The sequence below is a fragment of the Coturnix japonica genome, chromosome 13, assembly GCF_001577835.2.
Source record: "Coturnix japonica isolate 7356 chromosome 13, Coturnix japonica 2.1, whole genome shotgun sequence".
NCBI lineage: Eukaryota > Metazoa > Chordata > Aves > Galliformes > Phasianidae > Coturnix > Coturnix japonica.
This window is the reverse complement of record NC_029528.1, coordinates 11,290,902-11,303,594: the sequence shown is the minus strand read 5'-3', so window position 1 is coordinate 11,303,594 and position 12,693 is coordinate 11,290,902. Positions and strand designations below refer to the sequence as shown.

The 12,693-nt window shown below is 43.7% G+C and overlaps 1 protein-coding gene across 2 annotated transcripts in view; it reads right to left on the bottom strand.

The window, feature by feature from the left end:
- The window catches only part of CPEB4 (cytoplasmic polyadenylation element binding protein 4), a 36,401-nt gene extending 27,095 nt beyond the window's left edge, over nucleotides 1-9,306 (bottom strand). The window contains exon 1 of one of the 2 annotated variants that reach the window (XM_015876194.2): nucleotides 6,351-9,306. In XM_015876194.2, coding sequence (XP_015731680.1) covers nucleotides 6,351-7,472 — 1,122 coding nt within the window. In that variant the 5' untranslated portion in view covers nucleotides 7,473-9,306. The remainder of the gene's footprint in view (nucleotides 1-6,350) is intronic. The other variant, XM_015876195.2, reaches the window with a different exon arrangement.
- Nucleotides 9,307-12,693: the final 3,387 nt, after the last annotated feature.

The window sequence follows — 12,693 nt, the reverse complement described above, 5'->3', positions numbered from 1 at the left end:
CACAACGTCCTCTACTTCCAGTAATGAAGTGCTAAAGTAGTTATCGACAGCGCTGTGAGAGCCATTCTTTCTGTCAGACAACAATCAATCATCTTGGACTTAAAACACTTAATACTTGTTAAGAGCAGGAATCCATTAGCTCTTAGAGTCCTGATCCATTTCCAAGGAAGTTATGTTCCAACTGCTAAAAAAAAATTCTGTTTTCCAACAAGATTTTCTTCATTTTTCATATCCTCAGAACAGCCGATTACTGATGCAGAACTGGTGAAGTATTTCCACTCGATTGCACTGCATTTCAAATAGCATTAGAGAGATCAGAGTTAGGAACCATTTGTTGTATTAGTCCAGCCCGAAATCAATTTTGCTATGAAAAGCATAGTGCTGCCCTCTCTCTCCACAGTATTTATTTCCTTGCTCATCGGTGTACCTTAGAGGAAACACTGCAGGCATTTGGATTCTTCAGTTTCACATTTCCAGCTGGTTTCTTCCTTTGGTAGTTGTTTAGCTTCTTGGTTTAGTTCATACATTACCAGTTCCTATCTATTTCAAACTTCAGTTGCATTAAAATACCTTATGAGGATTGAGTAAAAGTCCTTGGATCTGCATCCTGAACCCACTGAGATCCAACTGCTTAGAGATGGGTACAGGAAGACAGTCTCTACATTTCCAGTAATCCTCCTGAAGTGACTAAAACAGCCTAAGCTACAGACAGGAGCACAGTCAACATTGCCCAACACTGAGAACACAGAGTGTGAGCAATGAGCTTCTAATGGACCGATTCACAAAGTCACAGTGCTTTCCAAGGAGCTGCGCTGCTTTCTGTACTCTGATTTACTTATTTATAAAGAAAAGATACACGGGTAAAAACTACCCTGGAATCCAGAGGAGTATATAAGCTCCACTGATAAAGGAAGTTAACTACAGCCTGGTATTAGTTACGTAGATTGATCAAAAGAACTTGGCTTTATACAGGTTTGGTTTAGTGCATCTCAAATTCTGTTTCCTCAGAGGACTCAAAGGGCATTATTTTTCCAAGCCCAAAGACATTTAACGACAAAAAACAAACAAAACAACGGTACCAAGCACATACAAATGGATAGGATATGCTCCTACACAAAAGAAATTAAATGTGAATATTTGATGCTTGGCACTCACAAATCCCATACCTAATCCCCCTTACAGATCAGAAAAACCTAAGTCTAACTATACCAGTAAAGTGCAGACCCATTACAATTAATCTGTACCCACAGTACTCTGATCTCCCAAGCAATTCAGATTGAAGATGAGAGTTTCCATTCAGAGCTTCCCAGGATGAGCCTGACAGTGCTAAGGCCCCTAAGTGTCCAACAGGTAAAGCACGGCGAGTTATGAGCTCCTGATAGTCAAGACTGCACCTAACTTTCTAAAACACAATTCCTATGAAGGCTGAAGAATCAATAACAGTGCAAAACCTGGCACTGAGTTAAGCAGTTTATTAAAGGTGACTTAGCAGGATTCATGAAGTAGGCGCAGCCATAAAGCTGAGGCTTCGCTTTATTTAAAGCTTTGTGAAACCAGAATACTTGCAAAAATTAGAAAACTTACGGCCACATTTGCAACCCTCATTATAGCACAGGAAGCTTAAAACTTACTGAAGCCTCATACCTATTTCCCACAATTAAGAAGCCTGATGTCTGAGGCAAAGTAAGATGCGTGGGGAGAGGTAAATTGTAGGTACTCATACAGGTTCCACATTTCTCTATTAATTGCAAAGCAAATTCGGACTTGATTATAGTCCTGGATAAGCTTCTCCTTCCCAGCACCCTGCAAATGCTGTATTCCAGCTCCACATCCAGAAGGCAGTGAATTACAGGCTTTGAATAAACAGGTTTTTCCTGAAAGGATGTTGCTGTGTGCTGCTCTGCTCATCCTTTACAGCTTCAGCAGGGAACCATAAGAAAATGCTTAAGACATGACGCCAAAGAGGAACGTTTTGAGGAGGGTGCACTTCTGGTTTCGTCAAACCCTTTTTTAAGCATTAAAAATCACAGAGCCTCATAAAAACCTCCAGTAACATGCCTGACTCTATGTTAGCCATATATTTAGGTTTTTTAATGTGCCTTCTATAAAGTATAATCCACAATATCTTGTGTTCTCAGCCTTTGTGCCGGGCTGCTAAGTACGCAATTCATTTTCAAAGCAAAACGCTTAATAAGAGTACTCCTTTTAATCCTTGCAAAATACAAACAGAATTCAAATAGCTCCTATCAAAAGCTCCTTTAAAAAGAAACCCCGAGGTCAAAAACACACAGGAGGGCCAAAGCCGAGGTATTAACGTCAGTAGTGAGTTTATAAAACAAGAACAGTGTTAACTTCCACAGTACTTAACTTGTGCATGTCGTACCACATTAGAGTGCCTCTAATTCCACAAACCAATAGCTGTGGGGAACAACACACAAAACACTAATTACTACCCAGCTGATGGTCTCATTGAAAAATGGGGGAACCGACGTTTCAAAATTCAACTTTGAGTATTGAACCTGTTTTAAAATGATAAATTGAAATCTCCTGGAATCATTGCAAGCGAGAACAAAATCCGACAAAGCTCTGCAAAAGCAGCAGCCTCGTTTTATGCAACCAGCCATCGTGATTTATGGAAAGGCTCCTCAACTACAAAGAGCAAATATGAAAGAGGCATGGTAAAGAAATTTACTTGCAAAGTTCCTTCAAGAAAAAAGATTGGCAAATGTATTCAAGAGGGTTTTTGTTGTGTTTTTTTTTTCAATTCCAAATTCCTGCACATTTGCTTTAATGCACTTCTTGAATCAACCCATTTCTATGGGCAAACAAACCATGACGTAGAGCTGAGAATTAAAACACAGTCTGTAATCACGTATGTGTTTTCTCAAACATTCCGTATCAGACTGAAGGAAGAGAAAGTCCCTCTGGCACAGCCCCTCGGTGGATTTGGAAGGGGTTATGTACCTGGAAACCAGCCACCTCAGAAGAAAGGAAAAAACAGTTTTGAACAAGTGGATATGATGAAGTGCTCTCCAGCATGAAATTCTTTGAAACGAGCAGTTGTTGTCGAGCTCAATTCCGGGAAGAAACACGAATTATTCTAAATTATTTTGCACAGAAAGTTGAACTCTATTGCTTAACTCGCCTTCAAAGAGCGATTTAAAAAACATCCCTGCACATTGGAAGATGAGATCTGGAAACCTGGAAGCTCCTATCAAAGCAAGATTTATGCATTGCGTAACAGGCAGGATGTTCCACTCTCATGAGGAAGTGCGAGCACACAGCAAAAGGAAAAGCCAAAACAATCCTGAGGGCGATGCTGCAGCAAAATGCAATTACTGAACATTTAGTTTCTCAGTGCTGTGAGGAGGGAAATAAAAGGAATAATTTTAAAAATCAGGACTTTAAGATGCAACAGTCACAGGTTAAAGATATTGTCATGTATTAATTCCCAGGGCAGATTGCTGAGCCCAAAAACACGCAACTATTTTTTGTTATTCAGGAACCGTTTGTTCATTTGGACACCATTTCCTTTTCAAACCAACACACAAAGAACAATGGCTTTTCTCTTTTCAAAAGCTCTTTGAAGGGGGAAGGCTGCCCAGCGGTTAAAGCACAATATCAACACTTAATTTCATTAACACATTTGGTAGAAGTCTCTTCTGTAACCTCACTTCAAGTTCCATCTCTGCAAGACGAGGTTCCTACAGATGTGTCACTTTGGAAGCGTTATGAGACAGAATACCAAATAAAGAATACATACAACAAGCAACACGGTGGTTTATAGGTAACTCTCAAACACCAAGCAAGCTACCACCAAAATGTAGGATTAGCAAGCAGATCAACACAGGATTTTCCTTCTATCTGCGCTGCTTGGAATGCCCATTTCATCTCAGAAGTCAGACGTTTTTCAAGTGAGCAGCAGTGCACATCGGTGGCTGATGGGGACATCATTATGCCTTGGCTTCCTCTCCAAATTGGAAATCAGCACTTGCACTTGGCTACCCTAAGATTTGCATCTAAACATAGACCTCTGTGCTTCCCTGAGCTTCGGAGTAAAGACAACCTTTGGGTAGAAAAAAAGAGATCCCCAACTATCTGCAGTTGCTGGTTTACAGCTTGCTTTCTAAAGAAACTCATTTTCACTAGGCTGCAGCAACACTTGTTAATGATTTAAGCAGCAAAACATAAATATTGAATGAAAGGGATAGTTGTATCAAATTACCCCATTATGCTGCTGCAGCAAAGACAGCTTTCAATTATTTCCTAAATAGGAATCCAAGAAGATTCCAGTAACAAAATAGCTTTGACCAGTACATGATTGCATCATTGAGGTTAGTTTGCATCAATGTATATAAGCATGAACACAAATATACAATAAGTAGAACAACTTACTCCTTACATAAAACAGAAAGCACAAAGCAACCACAGGAGCTGAAGATTCTGCACACACAAAAAAAGAAGTTGTAAGAAGCATTTTGTCCAAGATGGCTTCAGAATTAATCAGCATCTTTATGGGTCTGCGGTGATGAAGTCCTGCTCTGCTGCCCTGCCCTTTTCTTCACAGAAGCGATAGCAACAGACTGGAAAGCACTTCACTCCAACACTTCTCCTTTTCCTGGCATGAAGAAGCGTCAGACTCGGTCTTGACATGTACAGCTTCATTTCTGCATTCATGTAAACAGATACCAACGGGCCACACAAAAATTATTTCTTTACTATGATCAAAATAAGCGTGTTGGAGATTTTATGTTCAGAACACAACCCAAAAGTCAAGGCTGACTTTGTCACTTAGCTGAAATTTCCTTGATGTCAAACCAAGCATGTTTCTATTGGTGCACATACATTTGGGCCCTACACGCAGCAGCAAGGACACGCTTGATCTCATTCTGTCACTCTGCGCATCAGCTACGTGTCAGGGTAAAGAATGAATTAAACTGCGAGCCAAGTCATGCTGCAGTGAGGCTGAAAAAAGACCGACTCCAGCTGTGCCCCTTTTTCTAATGGTTTCAGAGTATAAATTCAGTTTGCTGGACACAGGTTCATTATACGAATTACAAATCCTGATATTAACATCAAATGCTACTATGCGCTCTAAATTTAAATGGGCTCTACCTGATATTGAACCAGCCAGCCCTGCAGCAGAAAGAAAGGTCTCTAATGGAAAGTTATTGTCAGCAGCTGCTCGGTTGTCTGAAGGTTGCATAGACTGGCCCTGCAAACCAAACAGAAACTGAACAGTTTACTAAGGAGAACTGAATGCTCCTACATCTGAATCCACAGTGTCATTATTACATGCATTTATATCGCTCAGGTGGTTTAGAACATGAGACATATTGTACCGTTCTTATCTAAAATCTTTCAGATTATTTTACAGTAGGTCACTCTGCTTCTTACACCATGGCTAACAGCACTGCAATCCTTTGGAAATTCTCACTTTTGCCCTCGTTTGAAGGCCTTTAAAAGCAACCCACTCCATGTAAAAGAACTCACAGTCTTTGGAACCCACTTTAAAGGACTTCACAAAAGGTGTATACACACAGAGAGAAAAAAATGAAAACAAAAACAACAAGCTTTGATGAGTGGTCAGATGAAGAGCTTTACATTTTACTGCAGGCCAGACTCAACATTATACAGCTCATTTCAAACTCATAAAAAGTCAGGCTAGAAGGAGGGGCTGAAGTGTCACACAACCTGTCTGCTGTCACCATGAGACCATGTGAAAATATAGGAGACCACCACCTGACAATCATCCAGATCTATTTTGGGTTGTGAGTTAACGGCCTGCAACTAAAATCTACTGCTGAGGAAAGCAAAATGTGCTGATCATCATCATGTTAAAGGATTATTCCCCCCAAAATGCCACAAAAACTACACTGAGCTACAAGCCTGTGAGATTATCTAATATAAAATACAATCACATAATCCTTTTCTCGGATGTAATGTGTTTTCAAATACTTCAGAAGGCCCCAGATCTCTCACACTTCATCAGGCAGCACTGTTCTCCTTACTCCTCTTAGTGGATATACGTGCTGCTTACAAGTAGATTTGTTCCTCGGTTACTTCTTAACATTAAGTATTAAGCTGAAGGAAACTGGTTAATCGGAGATGTATGGTGGGAAATAGATATTTATATGATCACCACTGCTAAAAAAACAAACACCATGATTCACAGCCCAGCGTAATTCACACTGTGGCATTTCAAGTTAACCGTGTGGCTTTTTTTAGCTGCAAACACAGAAGTAACACAATCGTAGTGTATTATTCAAACCCCCATTCCACCCTCTCTATATGGTATTTTAATGCAGTCATGTGTTATTTTCCTTACGGGTAGAATAGAACATACTCACCTGAAAAGGAAAAATATTGTCAGCTCTATTCAAGCTGTCTTCCATCCATGATTTCGGAGCAAAGGCTGAGCTGGGTCGAGCATATTTCTGCAACTGGATATGATTACTGGCAAAATTCTTCTTTAATGGCGAGATGGAGTTCAGGGGTGTTATCCCTCCATTCAGTCCCCGGCGGTGGTCTCGACCTTGGGACCCACCCCACCCACCGTATCCACCGCCACCAGGGCTCCATGAAGACGGTGTAGGCGATGGACTTTGGTAGCTGCTCCATGGAGAAGGTGGCTTGTTTAGATTATTAGCCAGATGAGGCAACTGATTAAAAGCAGCATTTCTATGCGTAAATGGCGGCGGGTGAGGACTTGCGGGAGACCTCCTCTGTTGTTGATGCTGATTGTGATGATGCTGAAAATGGGGGTGATGAGGGTGGTGTTGAGAGAGGGGTCCGATTTGAGGGGAAAAGCTGCCCCCAAAGCCAGGGCTGACGTGATGTGGAAAATTCTGAAACAGCAGAGCACCATTGTTAGCTGAGGCAGCAGGGACCCCTCCCTGGTGAAAAAAACTTGCATCTTCATTGATTATTGTAGAAGAAGAAGGAGCTATTGCCGCAGACCAGTTACTAAAACCAGTCAGAGAAGATGCGGTGGATGTCAAGGGCTGTGTCGAAGTACCGAGCCCTGAAGCCTCTTGATAATCAAATCCTGTTAACACCGGCGATTCTATTCTTATTTTCTCCTTTCCATTGCCATTCTCCGAAGAATTATCGCCCTGATTCTCTTCAGTTTTAGCTTTCTCGGGTTCAGAGAGCATGCCTGCTTCCTGACTTTGACTGGGGGAAAGTTGCTGTTTTTCTAGGGACTCTTGCTTTTCCTGTTGCTGAGCTTTAGATTTTTCTGACCCCAGAATCTCATCCTGAATATTATGGGCAGCTGGAGCAGGAAAGAGCCAAGCTGACCCAGCACTACTGCCATTGGCAGCTGTGTTATTATTTATAAAAGCAGCAGGGCTGGGGGTTGCATTTTGATGATGGTGTGGAGGCTGCAGATGCGGATGAAATCTGACTGGAAAAGCTGACTTATTCCCAGTGTTGTTTTGCACTAACACTCCAAACCCGTAATCCCCCATTTATTATACTTAGGGTTTGAATCTTCCCTGCAAGAACAAGTTGATGTTTAGTGTTTACCTCCTCCTCTTCTAAGGAGATATTAGCAAGTAGCCTGTTTTTAGTTAGATATTCCAGTTTCTCCCTCCACGCAAATTTATCTCAGATTTGGATCATAGATTTTTATTTTTATTTTATTTTTTTTATGCAAAAGATAGATCTCTTCAACTATTCAAATGCGTAAATTGGTGCCCACTTCCTCCCTTCAGCCAGGAGAAAGGGAGAAAAATAAATCTTTGGTTCACAAAATAAGAGGTTTCCTTTCTTTCCTAAAGGAAATGCACAGCAATGACTGACAAAAGCTTCAGGGAAATAAGGATAAAGAGATTCTAACTATCCTGTTTTCTTCCTCCTCAGCAGCCTTGACTTGCCCATAAATGAGTTAAGAGCAAAAAAAAAAAATAATATACAATGACGTCTGGTCCCCCGACCCCTTGGCAGCAAAAAAATAGATTTAAATCTGGAATAATTTAATACATCTCTATAATCTAATATATATTTGTGTCCTGTTTCAAAAAGAGTCTTTGCTGTGGGTAAGAGAAAAGATTTACCTCAGGATTTCAGCATTCAGAGCAGTGAGGAGGGGAGGGGGTGAGTTGCAGAGGAGGCTTTTTACTGTGCTGCTGGGTTTAACCTATTCTGTGTAGAAATAATATACACTCTGTGTGTGTGTATGTGTGTATGTGTGTCGTTTTAAAGGGGTAAGATCTTATCTAAGGAAATTAGTATTCTGTGTGCGCTGGGTGGGGAGTGAGTTGAGAAGGAGAAGGGTGGATTATCGATGCTGCTGCTCCTTTTGGGTTGGGTCGCTGAGATCGCCAGACTCACTTCTTATTTGTGATCCGATATCTGCATGTCCTTCAGACGAGCCCTGGTTACTCGGAGAGGATTTTCATTTCAGAAATCAGCATTCAGCGGTCGGGAAAAGGGGAAGGGAGGGGGACAGCGAGCTGCGCAGGAGGAAAGGGAAGGAGGTTTTCTCGCTCTCTGTGCTGCCGGAGGGTGTTCGAGGTGCCGGGTTCGCTCCTTCCACCCAGATCCGTGGGCTCCCAGGCCCGGCTATGGGTGTCCCCCACCCCGCGAGAGTCCGTCTGTCTGTCGGGAGGGTTTTTTTATCGTTTTTTTCTTTTTTTTGCTGTCGTTGTTATTTTTTTTTACCTCAGGAAAGGAGCAGCCTCCAGCAGGGAGGGGAAGGTGCAGGCGGCGGGGGGCCGGGCTCCTCTCTCCCCCATGGAAGGTGTTTAACCGGTTCTCCCAAATCACCCGGTGATGATGATGACGGGACGGGGGTTCGGCCGCTGGGCGCCGCGTAACGAGGGGCCCCGCAGACTAACCGGGGCGTGGGGTCCGGCGGTTCCTCGGTGCAGTCCTTCCCGTTCCTCACGTCTTCTGGGCTCCAAGCGGGCTGCCTTCCCCCTCATGTACAGCAGCCGGGAGCTGGGGGACGCTGCCTCCTCCGGGCGGCGGCGGAGGGAGGAAGGGAAGAAGGGAGGGAGGCTCCGCGGGAGACAGCGCCGGGAGCGGGGGCACCGGGTGAACCTGCGGGAGCCGGCCGCGATGAGCCCTCCGCGCGGAGCCTCCGCCGCCTCGTTTCGCCTCTAATTTTTTCTTCCCCCCTTTTTCTCCGTCTCTTCCCCCTTTTCTCCTTCTCTTCCCCTCCCACCCACCCCCCCAAAGCGGCCGCAGATTTCCTGCCTCGCTGCCGCAGCCGGTGCCTCCCTTCTCTCCTCTCCTCCCCGCCCGGCCGCTGCCCGAGCCCCGTCTCGTCAGCCCGGAGCCGCCGCACCAAATGACAACCAGCTGGAGGAGGCACCGCGCCACTTCCGGTTCGGAGCCGGGCGCGCCCCCGCCCCACCCCCAGGCCCGGCCCCCATCCTCCAGCCGCCATCTTTTGTAAGGGCAGACACCCCCCCACCCCCCCGTCGCTTCCTAGTTGAGGCGGCCACGTTTGTTTTGGGCACGTCCCAACCGCAGCTTGGTGGCCGAGGGCAAAAGGTCAGGCGGATGGCGGCCATCTTGGAGTGAGGGGTGATGAGCCCTCCCCCGGGGCGGCCATCTTTGTGCAGGGCAGGGTTTCCTCCCCTATTCAGGGCCCTGAAATCCACTGCCAGCGTTTAGTCCTATAACATCATATCTAACGTTTAAGTATGAAATAACATCTGAAACGCTGCACCCAAGGGCTGAGGAGCTCAAGATGGGAACCTTTCCCTCCCTATTCTGCCCTGTAACAACACCCAGAGAGCTGTTGGTGTAGAGCAGATATTGCAGTACTTGTGGGAGATATGTGAGATGAAACATGGAAATAGGTTGCCGTAATAGGTTACCATAACAGTTACCATCATAGGTTACCATCGATATCAGCCACCCAGCAGGATTTCTGTCATTGAATTCAACCTCTTTGACGTTTTGGTGGAGAGAATTTTACTTTCCCAGCTGCAAAACTGAGCTCGTTTCCATGGAGTGACTGAAATGTTGTTTTTCACTTCAGGCACACCAAGAGAGTGACAGGCATTCCTAAAGACTGTCCTATTGCCCTAATTCAACATATAGCTTATCATAGTCATATACATTGAAACAAACGTTCAAGATCATCAAGTCCAACCCTCTACCTGACCTATAGAGTCCCATCACTAAAGTCCATCACTTGTTCCAATGCTTGACCACCTTACTCAGGAAGAAATTGTTCCTGAAATCCAGTTTAAACCTGACATAGCTTGGAACCATTTCATCACGTCCTAGTATTTGCCACCTGAGAAAAGAGACCAACACCACTGCAGCCTCCTCTCAGGCTGTTATAGACAGCAGTAAGGTCTCCTCCCTTGCAGCTTGGCCATGGGGTATCTAACACCTTTCACCTCAGCCCCTCCAGCTGAATTATACTTTGACTACCTTTAGTCATTATGGTCACTCACCTTAATCACTAACAGCACCTGATGGCCTCATTTCTGGAAACAATGCAAGTCTTTTGGTGATCTTACACGAGAGGATTCCCTGCCACTGTGGCAGATGATTGCCAGTGGCACCAGCATCCAAGAGTCCTTGGAAAACTCTTCAATGGGAGACTACATTGCAAGTGGGAACATACAGCTCTGTGCTGAGGATTTGGTTTCCTTGCCTGCTTTTATTCTGATACTAACATCACCTGATAAATGCTCTGTTATGATTTAGGTCACAGGAATACTTTTTGACTCAAAAAATGAATGAGATCTGTGGTTTGCTTGGATCTAATACAGTGCCTTTCAAATAGTCAGTGTTACTCAATAAAACACAACAAAGGGTACTTGATTTAGCAGAGGGTCATTAGAGTTAGAGTAGTATGGTTAGGTCGTGGTTGGACTCAATAATCTTTAAGGTCTTTTCCAACCTGAATGATCCTATGATTCTATGATTCTAATATTTTCAGAGCAAAGCAGAACTTCGTTAGCTGGACCATGCAGCCTTGGGAAGACCAAATGACCATAAGAAGGGTAATTATTAACAATACTTTAATCACTTGAAAGATACACTAAACCTGAAAAAAGAATAAAGGAATCCCCAAGAAGAAAGCTGTCCCTGGCAGAGTGCAGGAGCAGATGTGTGAAACCCCAGCGCTAGCAAATCAAGGCCCTATTGAGCCGAGAAGTGAATTGAGTTGCAGAGCTCAGAAGGAACTCCTTATGGAAAACGCCTTGCCAGCAAAACTCTCCTTTTTTTTTAAATCAAAGGACTGTCAGCTCTCACACATCTGCTGATTGCAGCTGTCATGGTGTCATCCGGAAAGAAAGGTGAACCCTCCATGACTCAACACACAAGCTTGGTGTTAACACTGCACACTGCTGACTGCAGAAACATGAGGCTGATGCACCTATTTAACACTGGTGGTGGGGAAGCTGAGAATTCTATTCTGACTGCTTTAAAATAAAAAGGAGCAGAAAGAGGATAAGAATCATTTTTCTATGAATGGAATTATCAACTGGATCTTATATGTGAAATGCTGCAGCAAAGCTTGATGCTTTCTTGAGTGTCAAAAGCTCAATCAAGATGTCCAGATCTGCAGCTCTATATTAATAAGTATTGGTGTGTCTTGTCCATGCCAAACTCTATGGCATATGAACACAATTTAGTAAATAAAATCAAAAGTCAAAATTAACACGATACGTGAGCATAAGGTCTTTAGAAGGAACGCACTGGGCTGTACTAAACTTCAGAGGGATCATTTATGGGATTATTTGTCATTCAGGTGTTCCTCCACCTTACATTATGTCTAATGAATCTCATAAGACTCAGTGCTTCTCTATGTTCAGTGGCAATAAAGGCAACCAACAGACTCAAAAAGCTGCATCAACATTTCATCCTCAACAATTGCTCCAGGAAGGCTGACTTAAAGTCTCCAGCTGAGCTCTCAGTGGCCAATATTAACCTACACATGGAGAAAATGTTAATTTCAGGGCAGTTTTCAAAGACTGCAGAAATTGTTCTCTTGGCCTCAGAGAAACTCCAACTATTGGTTTTTGTGCTGACGCAGCAGCAACTGCTGTTTGCTGGATCGTATCTCAGCTTGGTCACTGCAGTATCAAAGTACGATTTTATAAAGCCAGTAAACCATTTAACTCTTGTGTAAAACACATTATACATGCTAATGGCTTCATTTGGCTAAGCCGGCTTTGTCATTTTTCTGCAGCTGGATGAAGGTGCTATATATACTGATATACTCCCATACATTAAGCAGGCCCTTAATGGCATACACTGCCTTGGAGTCTTTAGTCTTTATGAAAAAAAATCCTTATCACTGCCCAGAGAACTATTTTGTGTGCGGTAATTATGTAATATTAATGAACAATATCACGAACAACTGTACTTTCCAGCCCTATTCTTTGTATGGAATGTACTTTAGAATGACCTGACACTGCAAAAATGCCTCTAGCTTCCACAGCTCATGTAAAATACAATAAATACATAAATAATTTAGGGGAGGAAATAGTGTTGTGACAGCAGTGGTGTTCTTAGTGCTATACTTCAGAATCTGGCAACGCGGCCTTTCATTTCTCACTTAAGAACACCACCCAGTCTGCACGCAAAGGGCTGCCCCAAGAAGGGCTGCTGTGCCACCAACACTGCTGGCCTGCAGGCATGGCCCCAGGCACAGCCATGTGCCATTTCCCATATGTTTAGGAGTGGGTGAGCCAGCCCCAAGCCAGCCAGCCT